Source organism: Parasteatoda tepidariorum, chromosome 4 (genome assembly GCF_982258835.1).
Source record: "Parasteatoda tepidariorum strain Cologne lab strain chromosome 4, Ptep-v5.0, whole genome shotgun sequence".
Lineage (NCBI taxonomy): Eukaryota > Metazoa > Arthropoda > Arachnida > Araneae > Theridiidae > Parasteatoda > Parasteatoda tepidariorum.
The window spans coordinates 88,448,026-88,470,510 of record NC_141758.1 but is presented as its reverse complement, the minus strand read 5'-3'; the positions used below and the strand labels follow the sequence as shown (position 1 = coordinate 88,470,510).

At 28.6% G+C, this 22,485-nt stretch overlaps 2 protein-coding genes across 24 annotated transcripts in view; one reads left to right on the top strand and one right to left on the bottom strand.

Annotated features, from left to right (window-relative positions):
- LOC107436654 (protein Gawky) overlaps positions 1-1,869 on the bottom strand; it is a 36,506-nt gene extending 34,637 nt beyond the window's left edge. For 4 of the 23 annotated variants that reach the window (XM_016048431.5, XM_016048438.5, XM_016048440.5 and 1 more), the window contains exon 1: positions 1,176-1,449. The gene's annotated coding sequence lies outside the window, so the exon portion shown is untranslated. Of the gene's footprint in view, positions 1-1,006; positions 1,643-1,766 lie in introns of those variants that run through there. The other 19 variants (XM_016048439.5, XM_071182598.2, XM_043039914.3 and 16 more) reach the window with 11 other exon arrangements.
- A 226-nt stretch (positions 1,870-2,095) lies between these two features.
- Positions 2,096-22,240, top strand: LOC107436653 (E3 ubiquitin-protein ligase ZNF598). Its single transcript, XM_043039915.3, has 7 exons — positions 2,096-2,250; positions 2,401-2,566; positions 7,214-7,453; positions 9,162-9,373; positions 14,393-14,604; positions 16,010-16,076; positions 20,734-22,240. The coding sequence occupies exons 2-7, from the start codon at positions 2,411-2,413 to the stop codon at positions 22,157-22,159; spliced, it is 2,313 nt and encodes a 770-aa protein (XP_042895849.2). The 5' UTR covers positions 2,096-2,250; positions 2,401-2,410; the 3' UTR covers positions 22,160-22,240.
- The last annotated feature ends 245 nt before the right edge of the window (positions 22,241-22,485 follow it).

Genomic DNA, 22,485 nt, shown 5'->3' with positions numbered 1-22,485 from the left:
GAGGGAAAATTTCAGTATTATATTATATTGATTTTTTCACTAATTTTTTTAAAATAAAAAGATAACAAAGGATTGCCTCTAAATTTCTTAACTATAGGGTACATTTCTATAACAGTTTATGATTGAGGTTCAGGTTGCCGCCAACACTTTAACCACAGGGGCAAACCTTAAAACACTCTATAGATTGAAATTATTTCAAATCAATTCGCGTTGCTTTTAATAGGTCGACTTATAATTTAATTTGCAGTTTTCTAAAAACTTACATCCCTTCTCATCATGAGTTCATAAAAAAATTCAACTTGCACAACGTTTCACATTATATAATGTTTCAAATTATATAATATAAAATTGCATGCATACATTTGCCAAGGGAATAAAACTGCTAACTCTTTTCTTGCAAAGTCTGAAAAATAATTGTGCAACTACCAACTACAGTAAATAAAATATATTATACACTATTAATGAAATTAATTGAGGTAAAGAAAAATAGTTATTTTTTAAAACTGCTTTACACAAATTTTTTCATTAAAATATTTCTTTTAAATTAAATAAAAAAATACTGAAATTGATAATTTTGTCATAACATTGAAAATATCATTAAGATTGAAAATTAATTTTAATTATAAAATTTAAATTGAAGAAAAAATAAATAATTGGTTTGAATAAAAAATTTGAATATGTGCTTTTTTTGTAGGAAAAAAAACAATCAATTTTTTTAAACTTCTTAACTATAAACATTATAATAATAGCAATGTTTCGACATATTTGTTAACGCAATAAATACTGGAGAAGTTAAAGCTTATTAAATATTAATAATATCTAACTATTAAGAACTTTGAAAATGCATCTTAAAACGTATATATAAATTTTAAATTGTAACAAAAAGTGAAATAAAAAGAAAGCAATGAACTAAGCGAACTATATATCCAAAACATCAAATTGAGGATTGAAGTTATGGCGATTAGATGTACTACTATCATAATGGAAGAAATCAATCTACATTTACCAATCAATACATAGTTTTCCGCTATGTTAAAAATATATTAAGCAAATATTGATATTATTAATAACACAAAACACAAGCAAAAACTATTAATCAATACAGGAAGGGAAACACTCACACAGTAACAACTCGATTTTAAATGGCTACTCGCCATCCACATCTGTTTACTTACTTTATCTGCCAGTGTACACGTAGGTTGGTCGATACATTTATCGGCTGTGCGTTAATCTGAATTTTAAAAATGTATTAATGAAATTTTTAAAATTTTATTCATAAAAATATGGAGACTGTCACCTTAAAAAGATATGCAATTTGACAGGAAAACAATCTCATTTAAGGAATAGGAGAATACGAACCATTCCCACCTAGTTAAAGATAGGGTGGGGGAAGTAAAATACATCCGTAAAACTCGATAGCTGGATCAGTCCCTACCTCCTTTCAAAATGAACACATCCTACGACCCAATCGAATATAAATAGAATCTTTTTATCAAATGATTTGAAACTGTATTATAAAAAAAAATTCTGCTTATATCAATTTAAATTGTCAGCAGCAAACATTAATTTAATAGAATATGAATTTAATCAAATAACTTTTATAAAATCTTCAGTTTCTATTGGGACATCATCCATACACATTAGTAAAGTAAAGAAAAAATTTATATAAATATATAAAACTATACCCAATGCGAGAACTTTATTATTTATGTTTAATATAGAGTAAAATCAGAAAATAAATTATTAAAGGGAATCAAAATATTTACCAATAATCCTTTAAGCATTAGGTAATTTTTAACCTTTAACCATTAAGATCTTTTAAAATCTTAGAAACACATATTCCAAAAAATAAAACGATATTGAAGTTTATTGAATTCTAATTAATGAAAATTAACTTTTATTCAAAACATATTAAGTGATCAAAGAATTTGTTGAATATCTGAAATGTAAAATAAATTAATTTAATATTTAATATATTTTATCTATCAAGTATAATTTAAATTTTATTTGATATAAACTGTAAAAAATGTTAAGAATGTCTTTTAGTTTCGTTTTTATTTAGGTCCATTTCATAACTCAACCGGAAAATGCAGCAAAAAAACTCTTCAACTCATTACACATCACGATTGTGAGATATTGTGAAATAAAAAAAAATAAAAAAAATAGCAATAAAATAACAACATTAAAATTACCTTGTGGGTTGACTTACGTCAAAATTTACATTAAATTTATCAAAAGTAGAGATTTCAGGTTATGTAATTTTCTGAAATAGTTATTTTATTAGTTTCTAACATTTGATTTAACTTGTTTACAAATGAGAGTAAATATTACTATAAACTACGATATGTTTTGAATGTAATTCAATATATATTTATATAAATATATTAATTTTATTTACAGACTTGAAATCATGAAAAACCAAGAAGAATGTGTTCTATGTTGTAAGGAAATAAGTATTTATGCTACAGGACTATGTGACCACCCTGTTTGCTATGAATGCTCTGCTAGGATGAGGGTTTTATGTGAAACAAATGAGTGTCCAATCTGCCGAAGTGAAATTCCATTAGTGAGTATAGTTTTAAATTTTGCTCATTAAAGTTAAATAGGAAAATTAAATTGATGAAAGGTCATAAACTTATGAAACACAGCTTAGAGATTTTTATGGCCATTGTCCATTTCCGTTTTTATTGCTTCATGATATAAAGCATATTTTCGAAACTGAGAGTTAACTAGATAACTTTGAAGGGATGATACTCATTGGAAGGAAAAGTTTTATATCATGATCTGAAGCAGAATAATCGGCTAAACCTTTGTAACTTCTGAGCAAGAACCCTCTAGAAATTAAACATGAAAAATCACAGAAGGAAACCAACTTGAAAGGTATAACTCATAACCTACAACAGCTGAAATAGTTATAAGAATGTCAATATAAATAAATATTACCTTTCAGTAAAACAGAAATGAAGAGTCCATGAAAGATCTGGATATAGAGGTCAAATTAATATAATTCACTGTATTATAATTTTAAGGATAGTTAAATGTTCTTTATTTAAGATTAAGATTGAATTAAGTTGAGAATATTAATTTTAATACCTTCACTTGACATTATTTACTTAATTTTAAAATTAACTTTTTGTAAAACAAAAAATGTGATTTATGTTTTAATAATTTTTGTACCATGCTTACGAAAATTAGTTATCTAATTTGAAATTGAACTATTAAGCAAAAAATGATCTAAACAAAGTTTTATTTATTAAGTTTAGTTTAAAATTTGTCTTTTTCTAATGATTACATCTCAAGTTTTCTCTATTGTGTTTGTACCTTCAGAATTATTTTTTAAAAGTGAATATACATTATTTTTAGTACAGTAAAAACAGTATTAATTTATTTTTAAAAAAAAAAATTCATAACTCAAGCATAGTGTAGCGTTTTTAAAAAAGTGCTTATAGAGGTGCTTATTTTCATTGGCTGTTTTTAAAAAGAGCTTAATTTCCCCTTTTTGAAAATTAGATTTTTTTCTTTACCATATTGTTTTTGCCACATATTAAGCAAAAGAATGCTTTTTACATTGTTCTATTCAACGTTTTCACAATTGATTCTATCACAATCTATTACGGCGTCCCATCGGTCCATAGTGTATGAAAGCACCAATAATTTTACATGTTTGATGAAATACTTAAGAGTCCCATGTGCGCCTGCTGAGCTGAGTTCGGTGAGATTATTGCACTCTCATGTGCAACCCGGCTGCGTTTTACTAGATATTCTCAAGTTCAGGCTTCATTTTCCACCATCTGATATCAAACCGAAAAACCTCTTCATCTCTTTATAATGGCTAATATAATCAATAAAAGAGTTCTTTGTCAGACACTGGTTATATTATCATTATCATGATCATGTAAAATTATTTTGCATTTTGTTATACATATAGTGGTTAAAAATATATTTTGAGTGCTTAAAAAGTACTTAAAATTGCCTATTTTTTGTTGAAAGATTTGGCTGTGCACCCTTTTAAGGAATTACGTTAATAGGAAATTATGAATGTTATAGATATTAGATATGTTGTCATAATCTGGTTTATTTCAGTGTTAATAAATGCTTCTAAGAGCTTGGACAATGAGTCTAGCAAGTTCTGAGAACCATATAGGGTGTGTTTTGGTGGTGAGTTGAAATTCAGTGCTCAAGGAATTACATTAATAGAAAATTGGGAATGGTATGGATATCAGATATGTTGTCATGAACTGGTTTATTTCAATGCTAAGTATTTGGATGATAAGCCTAGGGAGTTCTAAGAACTAGTACTTGACGATAAATCGATATAATGCGAAATATTGATTTAATGCATAGATCAACAGACCGGCATAGCAACTTTCGTTTTATGCAGTGCATCAGAAATCTGATTTATGTCGACACTCGCTGTTTCGAGATTTAACGTACGAGGCTTCTTGCCTATGCTTTAACGCTGTCACCGCGCTGGTGAAAAAGATTTTGATTTTATCTAGCTGCGAAGATGACGATTGCGTCTAGCTACGTAGACGATGTTAGTTTCGTGATGTTGAATGACGAAAAGCGAATCGAACCAGAACTCCCAGTTTCTTGCAAGGTCAGCATTGAAATATAGAACGCAATACATAGTTTCTTTATGCGCCATTTTTGTCTTTGCAATTTTGCGTTTCTTGAAGATTATTTTCAGCAGGACTTCCATTATTTTGCTCTCGCCATGCATTTTATTTCCTCTGGATTTAGCATTTCTTGTAAATTATTTTCATTGTGACTTTTGCTACTTAGCAATTGTTTTATCGTGTATTATTTCATCTCCTTTTCTTCTTTTTTATCTGTCGGGATTTCGGATTAAATTCTATTCAGAACTTAACTAATTTATAATTCCATTGCTTAGCAATGATGAATCCTTTTAATTTCAATTTAGTGACTCAGCATACAGCTTTGTTTTTCCATTAAAAACCTTAAGTTAAGAATTTTTTTTTTTAAAAATAATATGAAATGAGTAACATTATTCTTGATCTGAAAAACCATGGACATTCACCGAAGGAAAATAAATCATATTGTGTAAATACAATAGAGAAAACTTTGGGTGTAGTTATTATTGAAAGGTATGTACTAAATGTGGATGTAATTATTATAAAATTGTATGTACTATGTACTGAACATAAGGTTTTTTTGCTTCTAATTGTTTTTACTCTGTTAGATAGTTTTTGCTTCTCATAAATTTTTCAGTAGCTTCTAAATGTTTAGTCTTATTCTAAATTTTGATTGCTAAATTTTAAAATAAAAAAAAGGCTATTAAGTATTAAAAGAGAAATGCCTTTAAAAAATTTGATTTTAGGGAGAGGTTCTATTTTTTGTTATTTGGAACAATTGTGAAAGTGAGGAAGAAACTATTATTCCAAACTTTATTTACACGAAGATTGAAAAAGAGTGACCAAAAATACTGATTTTGAAAGGCGGGGAAGCAAAATTACGATATTTCACTACTGTCCTGTGGCTAACTAAAGCATTTTCAAAAAATACGGCAAAAATTACTAGCTTTTTACTTTTATTAAAAATTACTATCTAAAGCGAAGAAAAATTTAAAAAAAGAAAAAAACAAATGTGAAATAAATTCATTTTCAGAATAATATACAATATTCATAATAATTTTATATAAAAAAATGAACATGGATATGCATTTGATGAAAAGAATGGCGCCAGGTGGCTATTGGATAACAATTTTTTATTATCATTTATATATTTAGTGGCCTGATAGTTAAAGGGTTAGGGACCATGGCTAACTAAAACATTTTTAACAGTGGCCACTTTTTCAAAAAATACAGTAAAAATTACTAGGTTTATATCTAAAAAATGTTAAATAAATTAATTTTCAGAATAATATACGAAAATCATAATGTACAATAATCAATTATTCATAATTTAAAAATGCAAAAAATTGTAGGTTTAGAATTTGTAGGGATTTTTCTTCTTAAACCAGATAAAAAGTTATCTGCAAAAAACTGGATTTCGCCAAGTAATATTCATTTTTGAACTCAATTGCATGGATTAAATGTAGTTACAGTGGGTGATCGGTTAACGAACATAATCCCTTCCAAGACTATGTTCGCTATCCGAATTGTTCGTTAACCGATCATCGATTCACCATAGACTTCTATGTGAAATCGATTAATTCGATCTGGAAACCCTAAAAATTAAATTTTAAAAAATGTATAATTTCTTAGTAAGTTTTTAAAAAAATAATACATGCATATAGCCTTGCATATTAATCAGTCATTTTCATTTTTTGCTTATGGGACGTTGAAGCTTCCAAAACAAATCTGTGTCATCACAATTAAATATTTGTTGTTGACGATACCCTTCTGTTTTAATGAATTCTTGAAATTTGAGACAGTACTTCTCAGCTGCTTCTTTATCTGCACTAGCAGACTCAGCATGCATCAATACATGTTTAATCCCAGACCTTGTTTTAAACTTTGTAAACCAGCCAGTGGTAGCCTCGAATTCTAACTCCTCGGATGACGAACCCGGAGTTTGTTCTTTCAATTTCTCAAAAATTTCTCTAGCCTTCTCTTGAATGATAGGCATACTAGTTACATCTCGTTTCATTTCCGGTTCATCTATCCATACTAAAAGCAACCTCTCCATTTTATCATGGATGGCACTTCTTTGCTGGCCAAATCCACTAGCCCATAACTTATCAGCTGTCAGAAAATATTGATATTCATATTGAAATTGAAGTATTCAAGTGTGTATTGATTTTAGTCATAATAATAATTATTGAATGACCTTTAAATTCATAGTTAATTCAAGTTTCATTTAGTAATTATCAATACTAAGCATGCTTTAAACATTTCTCTTTTCAGTGATCTTATTTTGTATGCAAAATGATAACAAATGTTTAATATAAATTTTTTTTCAGGCCGAGAAGTATTCGGTAGAATTCGTTTTGTTCGTTATACGAATATGTGTTCGTTATCCGAACACAAAAATTTTTCGTTAAAGTGTTCGTTAACCGATCACCCACTGTATATGTAATATGCATAGTTAATAAATTTTTATTCATTATTTTATTACTATAATGTTTCAGATTTTTACATGTAATTAGGGGTAACTGTTGTATTTCTAATTGTATGTTCCATTTTTGTAATATTTTTATGAACTTTTTTCTTGTGTTTTCTTAAATAATTATAATATAAATATTTTTCAGGTAATATTTACTGAACAACCACAGCCTTTCTCTAATAATGGTAATAAAAAATCGTCATTGATGAATAAAAATTACCAAATAGTGTTTGAAAGTGAAGAAGTTAAAAAGTCATTTGATTTGCTGCTAATTAGTCAATGTCAAATTTGTCAAGAAGTATTTCCTTCATTTGAGAAACTAAAAGAGCATGTTAGAAGGAAACACGAGCTTTTTTATTGTGAAATATGTAATAACAGCTTAAAAGTAAGTTTTGTTATTACATTATTTATTTGCATTACGTTGTACAGTACAGAACCCGTTATCCGGAAATCAGAAAACCAAAAAACCAGAACAAAATTCTGTAAATTTTCCCGCCATTTAAAAAAAACAATTTTTTTTTTTCCTCGTAAAATTTTAGGTTTTTTCTTTTTTGAAAGATGTTTACCTTACCGTCATTTTGGAAATAATCATTAGTGTTTCATCTTTTTTTCTTCCTTTTAAGATTATTTCCAAATATTATTTTTTTTTAGTTGCTTTTAACAATAAAAAAAACTGCTTTTTTTTTAGCGATTCCGAAAACCGGAAAAATCAGTTATCCGGAATAGCGATGGTCACGATCGTTCCGGATAATGGGTTCCCTACTGTAATTACATTATTTATTTGCATGTTTTATTAATAAATGAGTTTCATACATTCAGTTATCCGTAACTCAAAACTGATAGAGACAAAAATCCTTGTTAAATGCTGTGGACATTAAATTATTAAATATTGTGGACTTTAAATTATTTAATATTTTCTTTTTGGTGGCAGATTCATAGATTAAATCATTTGAGAATATTTTCTCTCTCTCTCCCTCTCTTTTTTTTAAAGTATTGTTAAAGTATTTAAAAAATTCCTTGCCTCAACGCTGTCTTTGTCATGGTTTTAGATTTTCCATAACTATTTGCAAATTTTTAAATCTATGTTTTGCTTGAAAAAAAGTTTTTTAATCTGTAATTTTTTTAAAATTTGTTCATGTTTAATGTAACTATATCCAGCTATGGACCCAAAGGTATTTGGTTTGATTTAATCTGTGGTTAACAAAGAGCTTTCACGCATTCCACCACATTATATTTTAGCCCGTTTGTATTTTCAGTGTTTTATGTATATTGCTTAAGAGGTTGTTTTAATTTTCTGAATCATTTATCATTACCTTTTTAACAGATACTTTAACATCAGTCAGAACTTGAAAATATTTCAGATAAAATGGTTTTATATATAAGTCTGTTTCACTAAGCAATTTTTTGTACATTATCTGTTATTGAGAATTCTATTTTGTTAACCTGCCCTGTGGGCCGTACAACACAGCTTTCCTCTAAATGAAGATTTAATTCATATCTGTCAAAGAAAAAAAGTTACAAAATATAAAAATAATCAGGAAGAATAATTTTAAAAAAAGAGACGTTAAAAAAATTAAAGTGATTAACCTTTAAACCACTTTCTTTTTTAACCTTTAAACCACTTGCAAAGTTTAAAAATAAAATAAAATATGCAGGCAATTAGTAGGCTAAAAAAGTTAAAAATAAAATAATTTGCAAAAATAAATGAATTTACATTATTTATCATTTCAAATCTGGCTACTGAGTTATTTCCTCATCTGATGAGTGCAGGAGTCTCTTGTGTTCCACTGTAATCCCAAATTATAATTTTGTCATAGTAGAAGCTTAACCATAATTTTTTACAAACAAGTTATAAACAAAACAAACAGAAATTACAAACATAAAACACATATAAAAAAAATCAACACATAGGAGTTGAATAAGAAACTTCAAATATAGCTCCATCATTAGAGGGCATTAGTTTGAAGTGATTGTTTAAATATATATATATATATATATATATATATATATATATATATATATATATATATATATATATATTCTCAATTTACTTTATTAAATTTATGTCATTATTTAAATATTCTTATTTTTAGATTTTCACTTTTGAAAGGAAATGTTACAATAGGAAAGATCTTGCCCGTCATAAAATAAAAGGAGATCCTGATCAAACATCTCATAGAGGACATCCCTTATGTGAATATTGTGATGTAAGATATGTAGACCACGATGATCTTTTTCGACATCTTAGAAGGGAACATTTCTTTTGCCACTTCTGTGATGCAGATGGTCTTCATCAATATTATCAGTAGGTTACTTACTATAATTGTAGAGAATGTACTTACAAATCATTGGTAATTACTTCAAAAATTATCTATAATTTGAAAAATCAATTACATAAAACAAGCTACAAATACATGTTTAGTTTTATTCTGCCTAGGAAAAGTTTTTTCACCAAGTTTTGAAATCAGTTATTAAGTTCATCAAAATATGGCAAGGCTGGGAAAAACTATAAAATATTTTTAAAATAACCACCATCTGTATTAACAGTGTTGTGCGATCTAAGATCAAAATTAAGGCATGCCTGTTCAAATATTTCATTTGGAATATTTGAACAGGCATGCTTTAATTTTGTCTGACATACAGCAATAAACATTGCATTATAGTTTTTCAGGATAGTAGTGCCATCTGTTAATAAACTTTTTTGCCAATATTTGAACTTGTGGCGGGATAGCCTAGTTGGTTGGGCACTGGACCCATGTACAAGTGGGTTCGTACCCTTTGTGGATCCCCAGCTGGCTGAGACTCTCTGTGTAGTAAATAGTGACTGGTGCACGCTAATTCTGTTGAGTCACAAAGTCCTTAATGTTCCCATCACAAGTCACACCTCTGGGGGTATTGATCTAGGAGTTTCATTGTCTTCCGGATTGGTTCAAAATTACACGACTACAGAGTGGCCGTTACCCAAAATTTGTTAGGCTGTTCAATAACGGTTATAAACTAAAATAAAATGAAATTATAAACTTATGTTACTAATATTGACAAGAAAAAGTTTTCTGGTTTTCGAAGTAGAATGCAGCAAACGGGTCTTTCTATCTCCTTTAATTGATATTTTAAGAACTATCTGTAATGTTTGGAACACACAGTATAAGCACTTTAAGTTATTTGAAATGAAATAGTTGTGTATTTAATTCAATTAAGTCTTAACTATTGTTAAGATTATTAAATATTAATGTTTAATTAATTTTGCAAAAAAAATTAAGATAGTTTACAGTGAAATATGTGATTTTGATAGCTTCATAATTAATATCTGAAGTTCGTTATAATTTTTTCTATTAATTTATCTACCTACGTTAAACTGATCAACGCTATGGAAAGATCTTTTTGTAATGTTCTTTTAGACAGCAGAATAGTATTGTTTCTGTGTTAATTGAAATAGAAAATATGGCAAGTTTTATAACTCATTAAAATTACTGTAAGGGACAGATGAGAGAGAAAAATAAGAATTTGATCTTAAATAAAGTAACTACATATAAGAAAAATAAAAGTTTGTTATAACTTTCCATATGACAATTTAAAAGTTGTGTATTATTAGTTGTATATATTTAGAGTGAATTGTTATTTTCAACTGTATTCATATTTTCACTAAACTTTGTAGTTTCTTCAAGTATTTATACATATATTACATATTTTTTTGGGTTCTTTTTTTATATGATTGTCATTTCACACAAAATAAGAAATTTTGAATCTGATTTATGCAAATGTAGGTTCAGGAAGGAAAATAGATAAATGTATTTATTATTAGTGTAAATATTTTGAAGAAATTAAGAAAATTTTGTTAAAAATATCTGATCTTATAATAGACATATGAATTAGGAATATTTTTATGATAGTGTAATAAAAAATATTGAAACATTTATATATAATACTTAATTTTTAGTGTGATTAATTTGCTATTAATTTGAAGAGCTTATTAGGAATATTTAGAGAAAGTAATAGTTTTAAAAAAACGTCCTGCTGTCACTTTTGCTGTACTTTACTATGAATCAAATATTTTTTGAAGAAAATAATCATAAATTTTAGATGATGTAAGATATTTTGAAATTTGTGTGTATTTTTACAAATTTCAAGTTTGTTTTCTTTATGGTTTGACTTTCATATTTGTTACTGTTTTATTTAATAGTTTTCTAGTTATTTGGCTCCAAACATGAGTATTATTATTTTTTTACTGATCAATAATTGTTTTACTATTTATTGTATTTCAATAATTACTGCACAGAATAGTGTCTCTAATTTTTCACAAGTTCAATTAAATTTTAATAATAGGTTGAATTATTTTTTGAAAATATGCTAGTACCTGATTTTATCCTACCTAGTCATTTAAAATTGCATATACAGTTAAACCCCCGCTATAGTGAACCTTCAAGGGACCGAAATTTTGGTTCACTATAACCGGGAGTTCACTATATCCGTTAAGCGGACAATTTAACTAATGGCTCCCAAACTCTTCCCTTTTATTACACATTATTCAAATAAATGACTGAAAACTGTTATGCAGTAGCAAAAAATGTGTCATTTTTTATTACTCTTTGTCCTACGTACAAAAAAAAAAATAGTAATCACTAGCTGATGAGAAATCCTCAACATCAGATATAGAAACAATTCCCGACTCTCAGATAATTTTTCCTGAATTTCTGTTATTCCGCTTTTTAAACCTGTCTAAGCTGCCATTCGAGCACATAAAAGTAGTCTCATAAAATCGCTCAGCAAATCCATCGACATTTGTCCAGATACTGGAAGATTGCAGTTTCTTTGAATGCTGAACCACTTCGGTAATGCTTCTTCAACATCCTTGTGATCTGCTTTTCTCAACTTTTTTCTGCCATTTAAATATTTTTCATGAGCCGAAATTGTTAATCGCCTATTTTTCCATATGTTATAAACTGTAGATTTGGATAGTTTATATTCCCTGCAAATATCAGCTTGATTACATCCATTTTCAATTTTTCTGATTATGCCCATTTTATCATTATTGAAGAACATTTTACGTTTACTGCTTGCCATAGTTAAATTTGAAGCACTTGTTTGCAGTCTTTTTTTAATTGAGCTGAGAGCAAAAAGGAGTTGAAATGAAGGTCCTTATCAACGCATAGTGTCCAACCTTTTGACCAATAATGAATAATTACTCTTTCCCTCTGACAGAAAATGCATATTGATCCCACTGACACCTTACAGGTGCATCATCTGCCTGGGTTGAAAACATCTATTTGATTTGTTTAGGGATGGAAAAGTAAGATAAAAGAAGCAAACAAGAAAAAAATGCTTATCGCTACATTCCCCTCTATAGATGGTTTTAAAAATCGGTATCTATATTTATTTTGAAGTAGAAATTTTAAAATTATTACAAAAAAATGAAGAAAGAAATCAGTCGAAGACAGAAAAAGTTCATTATATCCAACTTCATCAGTTTTTTGGTTCACTATATCCACAAAAAATAACATTAAACGGGTATAGCAAGCACGGGACCGAACTTACGTTCACTATATCCGGGAGTTCACTATTGTGGGGTTTGACTGTATATTAAAATAATCAAAAAAGGAAAAGTTTTTTATAGCATTAAATCAATACAATGACCTTTCTTGTCTGAAAAACATGTTGGGAATTAAAAATCAGTGAACACAAGCAATATCTATTGATCAGATTTAGGAACAGAAATCAGAAATAAAATTTCTCTTACTTTTCTCTGCATTATTATAGGCTTTATGAGCCCAGCTTTTAAAGTTGAAGCGCTATATTCAACCTTTCTGGGATTTTAACTTGGCCTGGCCTGTAGCTTATAGCATTTTGTACTACTTAATTTTGTCTGACTGACAAGATCTCAGTTTCGTCCCATTCAATAAAATATATATATGTATAATATTTTAAATGTGATACAGAACATGTTTTAGTAACTTCTTCTTGGGCACTACAACCTATGATAGGCCAAGACCATCCCAATAAGTTTTTGCCATCTTGATATATTCTGTACCATGGCCTTCCAGTTATTCCTATTATCTTTAGGTCCCTCTCAACTACGTTCAGCCTCCTAGTCGGTGCATGACCCCTTTTTCTTGTACCTTCTGGATTAAAAAAAGTTACTTTTTTTTGTTGGGTTTTGGTCTTCAAATCTATAGAGGTGTCCCAGCCATCGAATGCGATTGACCTTAATAACATGAACTATGTCTGGTTGTTTATAGCTTACTATATCTAAATTTTGTAACTTACTATAGCTAAAAGAGGTATCAGATTTTGAATTTCTCCCAAATAAATTGTCAAACCATTAAAAACTACAAAGTAAAATTGATGGTATAAAATTCTAAACTTTTCTAATTAAATATTTTAAAACATTCTCATTGACAAACATATCATCTATACCAGTGATTCCTAGAAAATTTTGACACCATGCTTACCTGATATTGATTTTTTGTTTTGTAAATTCATCAACTTATTAGACAGTTAGTATAGTGCTACTCACTGTTAAAGATTTAAATTTCTAACTGTAGTGAAATGTAGTGTGAAAAACTTAAGAAAAAATCACATGTTAATTTTATACATTTATTAATTAAATTCAAATTAATTTACCACGGAAAAATACTTTTTTGCTGCAAAATAAAACCTTGCATGCAGAAAAAAGTAAAAATGTATGTGGACAAAACTGCAAGTAACTACTAGTTTGTAATAATTCAGTTTCATATATCAGAAAATAATCCTAATAACTTAAATTTTAATAAAATTTTTACTTCATAGCTACTTTTATGAATTATGTAGAATGTAGATAGATATGTCTTTATATTATAAGGCTGTATAATGTAAGTATATAGGTACTATCAGTGTATGTTGATTATTCCTTTCATGAATGCCAAAATTAATGTTACGACCTGCTTACATAAGATCCACTATCGTTGATCCCCATTTTCATTTCATGGACCCCCAATTTTTTTTCACTTGACATGGGCTCCTTGCAGGTTGTTGTTGACCCCTAAGGGTCGATATAGACCACTTTGGGAATCACTGTTTTATCCCCTTAATTTCATGGACCAAAATTTTTTTTTCACTTGACATGGGCCCCTTGCAGGTTGTCATTGACCCCTAAGGGTCGATATAGACCACTTTGGGAATCACTGGTTTATACTGTCTTTTATTCATTTCTTACTAATATGACTATCTGCAACTTGTTTCATATAAATGGGAGGCATAATCTAGTAAAAACTGTTGAATCCAAGTGTTGTCCTACTCTCTCCTGTATGGTTAGATATTTATTTTAAAGTAAATTTTTTTCTTTCTTTAGGAGTTATGAATACCTAAGGGTACATTTTCGAACTGATCATTATTTGTGTGAAGAAGGTGAATGTGTAAATGAAAAATTTACAGCTGTTTTCCGTTCAGAGATAGATTTAAAAGCTCACACAGCTGTTCATCATAGCAAAAATAAATCAAAAGCTGAAGCCAGAGAAGCTAGAAAGATAGATTTTAAATTCAATTATTCTGAACGGCCAAACGGTATGTATTTTATTGCAGTGTTTTATTTATATAATTCTACCTTAAATTGAAAATGTTTTGTCAAATATTTAATTTGTTAATTTTATATTGTTTTGATCTTTTTTACTAAAAGATGAAACAATGAGTGAATTTTCACAAAAAATTTCTTACTTTTTATCAATCACTAAATATTGTCTGTATACCACTTAAAAATTTTCTGCCATTAGCATCATAAGTAATATAGTTTATTTCATACATAGTCATACTTCTAAGTGTCAAATTGAGAGAAAAATGCTGTTTCTAAGAAAATGAGAAAAAAAAAAGAAGTTTAATTACATTCTTTCCTAAAAATTATTCTCGTTTTTAATGCATAAAACCTTTAATGCATTTCTTCCTCAGCGCAAGATAGTATTTTTAAAAAGTGCTTAAAGGTGCTTATTTTCAATTTTCGTTTTTTTTAAACCTTTAAAGACGTTTTTTTATGGGATGTTTTTAAAAAGTGCTTAATTTTCCTTTTTCGGAAATGAGTTTTTTTTCTTTACCATGTCGATTTTCGCCACATATTATGCAAAATTGGAGTTTTCACATTGTCCTATTCAGGGTTTTCAGAATTCATTCGAACACAATGCATTTTGGCGTACCTTCGGTCCACAGTGTATGAAAGTATCAATCATTTTACATGTTTGATGAAATACTTGCAAGTCCACTTGGGCATCTACTGAGCTGAGTTCGGTGAGATTCTTGCACTTTCATGTGCAACTCTGCTGCATTTTGCAAGATATTCTCAATTTCAGGCTTCATTTCCCCTCTTCTGATATCGAACCAAAAAATTTTCGATTTTTTTATAGTGGCTATTATAATTAAGAAAAGAGTTCTTTGCCAGAAAATAATTATTTTATCATGATGATGTAAAATCTTTGAAAATTATTTTGCATTTTGTTAATGTACATAGTGCTTAGAAATATTTTTTATATGCTTAAAAAGTACTTAAAAGGTGCTTATTTTTTGTTGAAAGATTCAGCTACGCTTCCTAATTCATATTTAATTGTAAAAACACAATACTTTGAGAAGAAAAAGATAGTAAAAATGTTGTCTTGTATAATACAGTGAGAAAAATGAAAAAAATTTTATTTTGGACAAAGATAATGAGATTTTTTTTTAGTCTAAATCATTTAAAAAAATATTAAGAAATTTGACGCTAGCTATATAATTCTTTAGGTTTCATAGCATAGTATTTTTTGACATGCGCTCCAAACTTCTTAGAAAAAAAGTGTGAAGATTGCTGTTCAAATTTTCTAAAAAACAAATCTCTTCAAATTATTCAAGTCCCTTAAATGTGTTTTGATTTTCCTTTGTATAAGTTTTTGATTGTCTTTGTAAATAGAATTTTTAATTTGGATAATTCTTAAAGTGTATGATTTTTCAGGTAGTTCAAGCCCTAGAGGGAGAAGATATGGTAACCAAAGACGAAATGCAGAGGAGCATAATACAAAGTAAGATTCTATCTCCTCAATTTATACAGTCTACACTCTTTAAGACCTCCTCCATTACTGTGACCTAGCCATTATTATAATGCCCAATTCATGAAATCTATTTGCTATTCGAAATATACAGTTTTTTTAATGCTGTAAAAACGTCTAAATAAAACCATTCATTTCAATAAAACGACCAAAATTTTTTGTTTATTTCGTTTTTTAAATATTAAAAAATTCACTTAAAGTTTGAAAACTTTTGAGATAATAAGTTTAGAGAAAATGACTTAAATCTCTATTTCCGGAGAAAATTTTTCTGTTGATCATTTAACTCCAGGGTGTGTAGTGTTTTATAAAAGTGCTTATTTTCGATTTTGTTGTTTAAAAGCCCTTAAAGGTGCTTCTTACATTAGTTTTTAAAAAGTTCTTAATTTCTCCTTTTCCAAAATCAGATTTTTTTTTCTTTCTTTACCGCGTCTAACTTCGCCACAAATTATGCAAATATTGTGGTTTTCATATTGCTTCTTTCAACATTTTCACAATTCATTCAACTACAATCCATTTTGGCGTATCGTCGGTCTGTACCGTATGAAAGCGCTAATCATTTACGTGTTTGATTCAGGAAATACTCGCAGGCCTACATGTGCTTACACTTTCCTGGATTTGTAGGGGAGGATTATTGCACTCTCGTGTGCATCTCTGCTTCATTTTTTGAGATATTCTCAATTTCAGACTTCATTTTCCATCCTTTGAAATCAAACCATTGCTGATCATGGGAACCAATTCAACATTGCCAAATTTTTTTTCCCTACTAGCAAAATTTCTCTTTTTACTTTCATCACTGTTGAAACTCTGTCGTCTTCCTCCCTAGAAAGCCAATGGCCTTCTTTTGTTATTCTATTTATAGATCAGTACCATTATCCTTGAACTTGACTTTGGAATCATTCACTAATTATGTGTTTTATGTGAGTTTAGAGCAGTCAACAACAACAAAACTTCATGACCACAAAATTTCCATCTCTCTTTTATTCTTTAAATTTAAAAAAGATAATAATCGAGATTTTTAATCCCAGGAATTTTTTTACCTGAGAGACCGGGTGTCTATTGTAATTGCATAATTTTTTAAAATTTCTTAATTTACTTTATTACTTTCATAATTTTCGGTGTTCTTCAGTTAATTTATGGAAAAACACAATATTTAAAAGCGAAAGATTTTTTAAAAAAAGTATGAAGTTTCACTATTTTAACATTTACAAATGTAAAAAATCGTATGTTAATTCAGATTTGTCATTCCAAAAAACTTTAATTAATCGCTTTATGATTTGATTTTAAAACAACAAAAATAAAAAGTTAAATAATCACCGACTCGTTAAATATTATGATTGTAGGGACCATTTTATAATTTAATTCTTACAAAAATGTTTAGCTTCAATACTTATTGTATTTAAATTTTAAAATTATTGAAAATTGTTTTAATCATTTCATCAAAGCTGATCTAAATAAAAAATTTAATAGGAATTATTCACTAATTTACATTGATATGAATTTGTTAAATTTTCTCAGTTTGCTTAACTCTTTACATATCTTTATAAATTCAGTATGATCAATAATATTATTCTTGTTGATGTTTCGTTGAATAGACTTTTATTTAAATCTAAAAAAATGCACCCGATAACTTTTCTAAATTATAGTATAACTAATTATAATTTTGAATTGAAATTATTCTTTTTTACATATTCAAAGTAATAACTAATTTATAAAATGGAATAAGCTTCTTAATGTTGAATATATTTAAAATTCTGCATTGTTTTTATGGAGGTTAATATAATCAAGAAAAGAATTCTTTGTCAGAAGCTAGTTATTTTATCATGATCGTGTAAAGTTTTCGAAAATGTTCTTGCATTTTGTTAATGTATATGTATCTCTGTGTGTGTGTGTATATATGATGAACATTCAACAATAAAAAGAAAAAATTTTATCATATGATTTTCTTTTGATTATTATATGATTTCCTAATTAGGATTTTCTTTAGAATCACACTACACTATAAACAACGGAAAAAAAGTAAAAACTACAGCAGTTTCTCTTCTTGAGACATGCTATTTCTGACCACTGACTCAGGGTTCCCACAGGTCGGGGAGAACAAGGAAAACCTGGAATTGTCAGGGAATTTTATTTAATTCCAAAAATCAGGGAAAATTGCAATTTTTTTTACTGAAACCTGGAATATTCCTATATCATACCGAGAAAATAACCAGTCTTAAAATTGTCAGTAACAGTACTCAGTTATTGAGATTCGAGTTAAATAATTTTAACATCTATTGTAGGGGTGCACAACCTTTTTGAGTGAAGGGCCACTCACACAGCAGGTTTGCTCACGAAGGGCCGCACATGTATTTAGACATGTTAATGACAAATGTAGTAATGTTTATTTAAACATTAGCGTTCCATTTTTTTTTTTACCAATAAACTTAGTAATATCAATAACTTAGTAGTGTTCCATTATTAGAATTCATTCAAAAATAAAAAAAATTTATACTTTTTTTTACAAAAAAAAAACTTGCTATTTTTATTATATGAACAATAGATTTTTCAAAATAAATAAACATTGAAGAAAAGAAATGTTTTTTTTTTTATCATATCATGCAATACGAAAATTCATTTTAGAATTAAATTCTAATAAATAAAAAAAAAACTGCAATGCCATTGATTGAATGATCAGTCAAATATTCGGCAGAATATGTTTTAGAAAGGTATTTTTCCAAGATTTTTTTATTTTTGAATGTTTATAGATATTACTTTTTTCTTTTTTAATTATAATCAGACATGTCAATTTTGTCATATTTTCGATACTTTGAGAATTGAGAAGGATTTTTTTCCATTTTTCGCTGTTTTTATTGTAACCCAGCATTTTAACAGAAAGTCTCATTATTATCACTCTTTCCCTGTACTGTAATATAAATAACCAGTAACATAGAAAAGTGTGATTTTCAGTATTAAAATTTTGTTTCAGGAACTAAGAAAAATTTGTTTTTACAGTTTTTCTTTTTTTAGGTATTTTTATTATGACTCAGCATTTTTTTTTTAAATAAAGTTATTAAAAAAATTTATTTTATAGCAAGTTTTTTTCTTCTAAAATTATGGCAATGAGAAAAATTTAAATTGAGATTTTCGGCATAAGATTTTCATTTAAAAAATTAAGAACACTTTCTATCTTTTTATTTTCTTTAAATAAAAAAAAAAAAACTTTTTTTAAACATTTTCCTTATAACGCAGAAATTTTCAATAGCATTTCTGTTGACTTAATTCTTTTTTCTTTGCTTTTTCTGGTAATTGAAAAACTGAGATGTTCAGCTTTAAATTTTTTTTTCAAAAATAAAGATTGATTTTTATGTTCTCTGTTTCACTTTTCAACATTTTCAAAAACGTTCTTGATTGGCCTTATTTTTTAGAGTTAATTTATGAATGCGTTTTTCCAGGAAATATTATTCTGAGCATTGAAATTTTAGTTTCAGTGTTGCTATGCTGCTAAAAGATTTTGCTATTGGGCCCCAAGTGTACGGAGTTCAGTCGATTTTTTCTTCTTCTTTTTTTTTGTCGAATATTTGGTTTTTGATCAAATCACAATTCATTACCACATTCGACCAAATCATATTCGCTGCGGAAATAAAAACGTTGAGGAAATAAAAACGAAGGAAAAATAGCTAGGATTTATGATAAAACTGTACTGAAATACCGTATCGAAAACGGATTATTTAATTGCGCGATTAACAATCACGTGTCGTAATAACAACTAGTTAAATAACAGGATCGTCAAAAGTCATGTGGAAAAGTATAGAAATAATTGGGAAAAAATATATTTATGCTGAACTCATCACAAATAAAGCGTGTTAAATGCATGATTTAAAATTTGTATGTCGTAATAGAACAATTGGAATTTTTTATAATACATGGGAACGCATAGCAATAACTGTCGAAAAAAATTGCTGAAAAAAAAAGAAAGAATTGGGGAAAAAAAAGATAAAAAATCACTTAGATTTAAGATGAAATCGTCACAAATAAAGTGCACAAAAAGTGATTATTTAAATTTGCGATCTGAAACTCGCATCGTAATAAAAATTCCGGGTTTTCGAAATCACGTAGAAAATCAGAAATAACCGCTTAAAAAAAATCATTTATATTTACGATAAAATCGGCTTAAACGTACATTTACTAAAGAATCTGTTAAAATTGATTGGATCAAAATGTGATGACTTAAAAGTGCGATTAAAAATTGCCATTTTTTAAATTTTTTTTTATTGTGTTTAGAAGCTCTCGCGGGCCGCACTTCAGCAGTCGAAGGGCCGCATTTGGCCCGCGGGCCGCAGGTTGTGTACCCCTAATCTATTGCAACTATTTGTTGTAAAAATCTCCCATTTTAGAAAACTGAAATGTTCCCTTCCTCATTTATAATGTTTTTTTACACTGAAGAATATTTTATATTTCACATTACAAATAAAAGAATCAAAGTTTTCTGATATGATCTCAATTTTCATTGAAATTTACCTACCATACCTGGAAAAGTCAGGGAAATTTTTTTTTCTTTCTGAAATTGAGTGGGAACTCTGCTGACTATACCTTAATTGGAAATTACTTTTTTGTGCTATTAATTGTAACATTTACCTTCTTTTAATTATAGTGACAAGAGCCAATCAAAAGTAATACCTGAAACAGAGCCAATAGACACTCAATCTACTCAAGAGTTTCCATTTCTTTCTGCTGAAGAAGCTCTTAGTGGAATATCTTCAAATGGTGGAAAACCTGTAGAATTAGCAACATCTATGCAATCTGTAGTAAGAAATTCTGTTCCTCAAGCTTATAGACGTAATATGATGTCTTCGGAAGACTTCCCAGCCCTCGGACCTTCTTCTACCTCCGATCTATTTCCCAACCAGCCAAAAAAAGTTGATTTCAGTGCAAAAGCTCAGTTACCAAGAAACACTAATTCTAGTCGTTTTAATGTCACAGACGATGACAGAATGGACAAGCCTGTAACAAAAAATCCACAGCAACAGTCGACCCCAAAATGGTTATCCAAAAAAGACAACTCAAATTTTGAAGAAGCTTTTCCAAGGTTAGAAGTTAAAAAATCACGTCCTGCGTCTGTGCCAGTTAATAACGTGAAAGCTGCCAATATACAGACCTCAATGTCCTCATTCCAACTGCAGACTAATAACGACAATGCCAATCACAGCCAAAATACCACGTCAGATCAGTTTGTGGTGATAAAATCAAAATCAAAAAAGAAAAAGCCAAAGACGCCATTTCTGCAAGAAGAAGAGGAATTTGATGATATTAAGAAAGAACCAGATCCAGTGTTATCTGTAAATAATTTTGCATATTTAAATAACATAGAAAATACAGATCCTATAAAAAGGCGTCCTCCAAGTAGACCACCTAAAGACACTTGGGAACCCGATACATGGCAAACAAAAGTATCATTTGGTAAAGATGACTTTCCTCCTTTAGAAGAAGTTAAGAAACCACCACCTCCCCCTGGGATAAATGTTAAAAAATCCCGCCCTCCTCCCCCAGGATTTTCAACCAACTCCAATGCTAACACTAAAACTTCTTTAAGTTTAAGTTCTATTGCTCAAATTGTTGGAAATAGTTTAAAAAGTAACCTAAATTCCCCGACTGTCGACAGTTTTGACCTTCCTACGAGTAACTTTTTATACTTAGAACCTCCCAATTTCCAAATGCGGAACGAGAGACTACTTCATCTTATAAACGAGGCTTCCCAAACTACAGACAGATTCAAAGAATTCAAATCTGTATCGAGAGATTTTCGATGTAACGCCATTTCTGGACGTGAGTACCAGAAGAAGTGCCTTGATATTTTGGAAGAAGACGACTATCGAAGCATATTTCCAGAACTAGTAGCCTTGCTGCCCGATATACCCAAACAACAAGAGCTTCTTGCCGTCCACAATGAATATCTAAATAATTACTACAGCAATTCCAAACGGAAAAATTTTAAAAGTAAAAGCAATATCCTGTCTTGTGAAATTTGTAATCAGGTATTGGTAGTTGATGATTGTGAAAGTCACAAATGTTTAGAGTAAGAAATTTATATAATTTGAAAAGTTACAGATCTTTTCAGTATATATATACATATAAATAAATGTTATTTTTGGCTTCAGAAACTGTTTTTTTATTGATTTCAAACCATACACACATTTATAAAGTAAGACTTCAAAATTTCAGACTACTCAGAACTTAAGGTCTGTATTTTGTAAAATTCCGGAGTTAAGAGGTCCAAAATTATATAAATAAAGTGTATTTGATCCACAATAAACCCAAGGGATTTTTGCTATGTTTTTTTTTGCCGTTACTTAAAAAATTTTCTAATGGCTTTTAAAGTCTCTGTATTTTAATACCATATTATTAC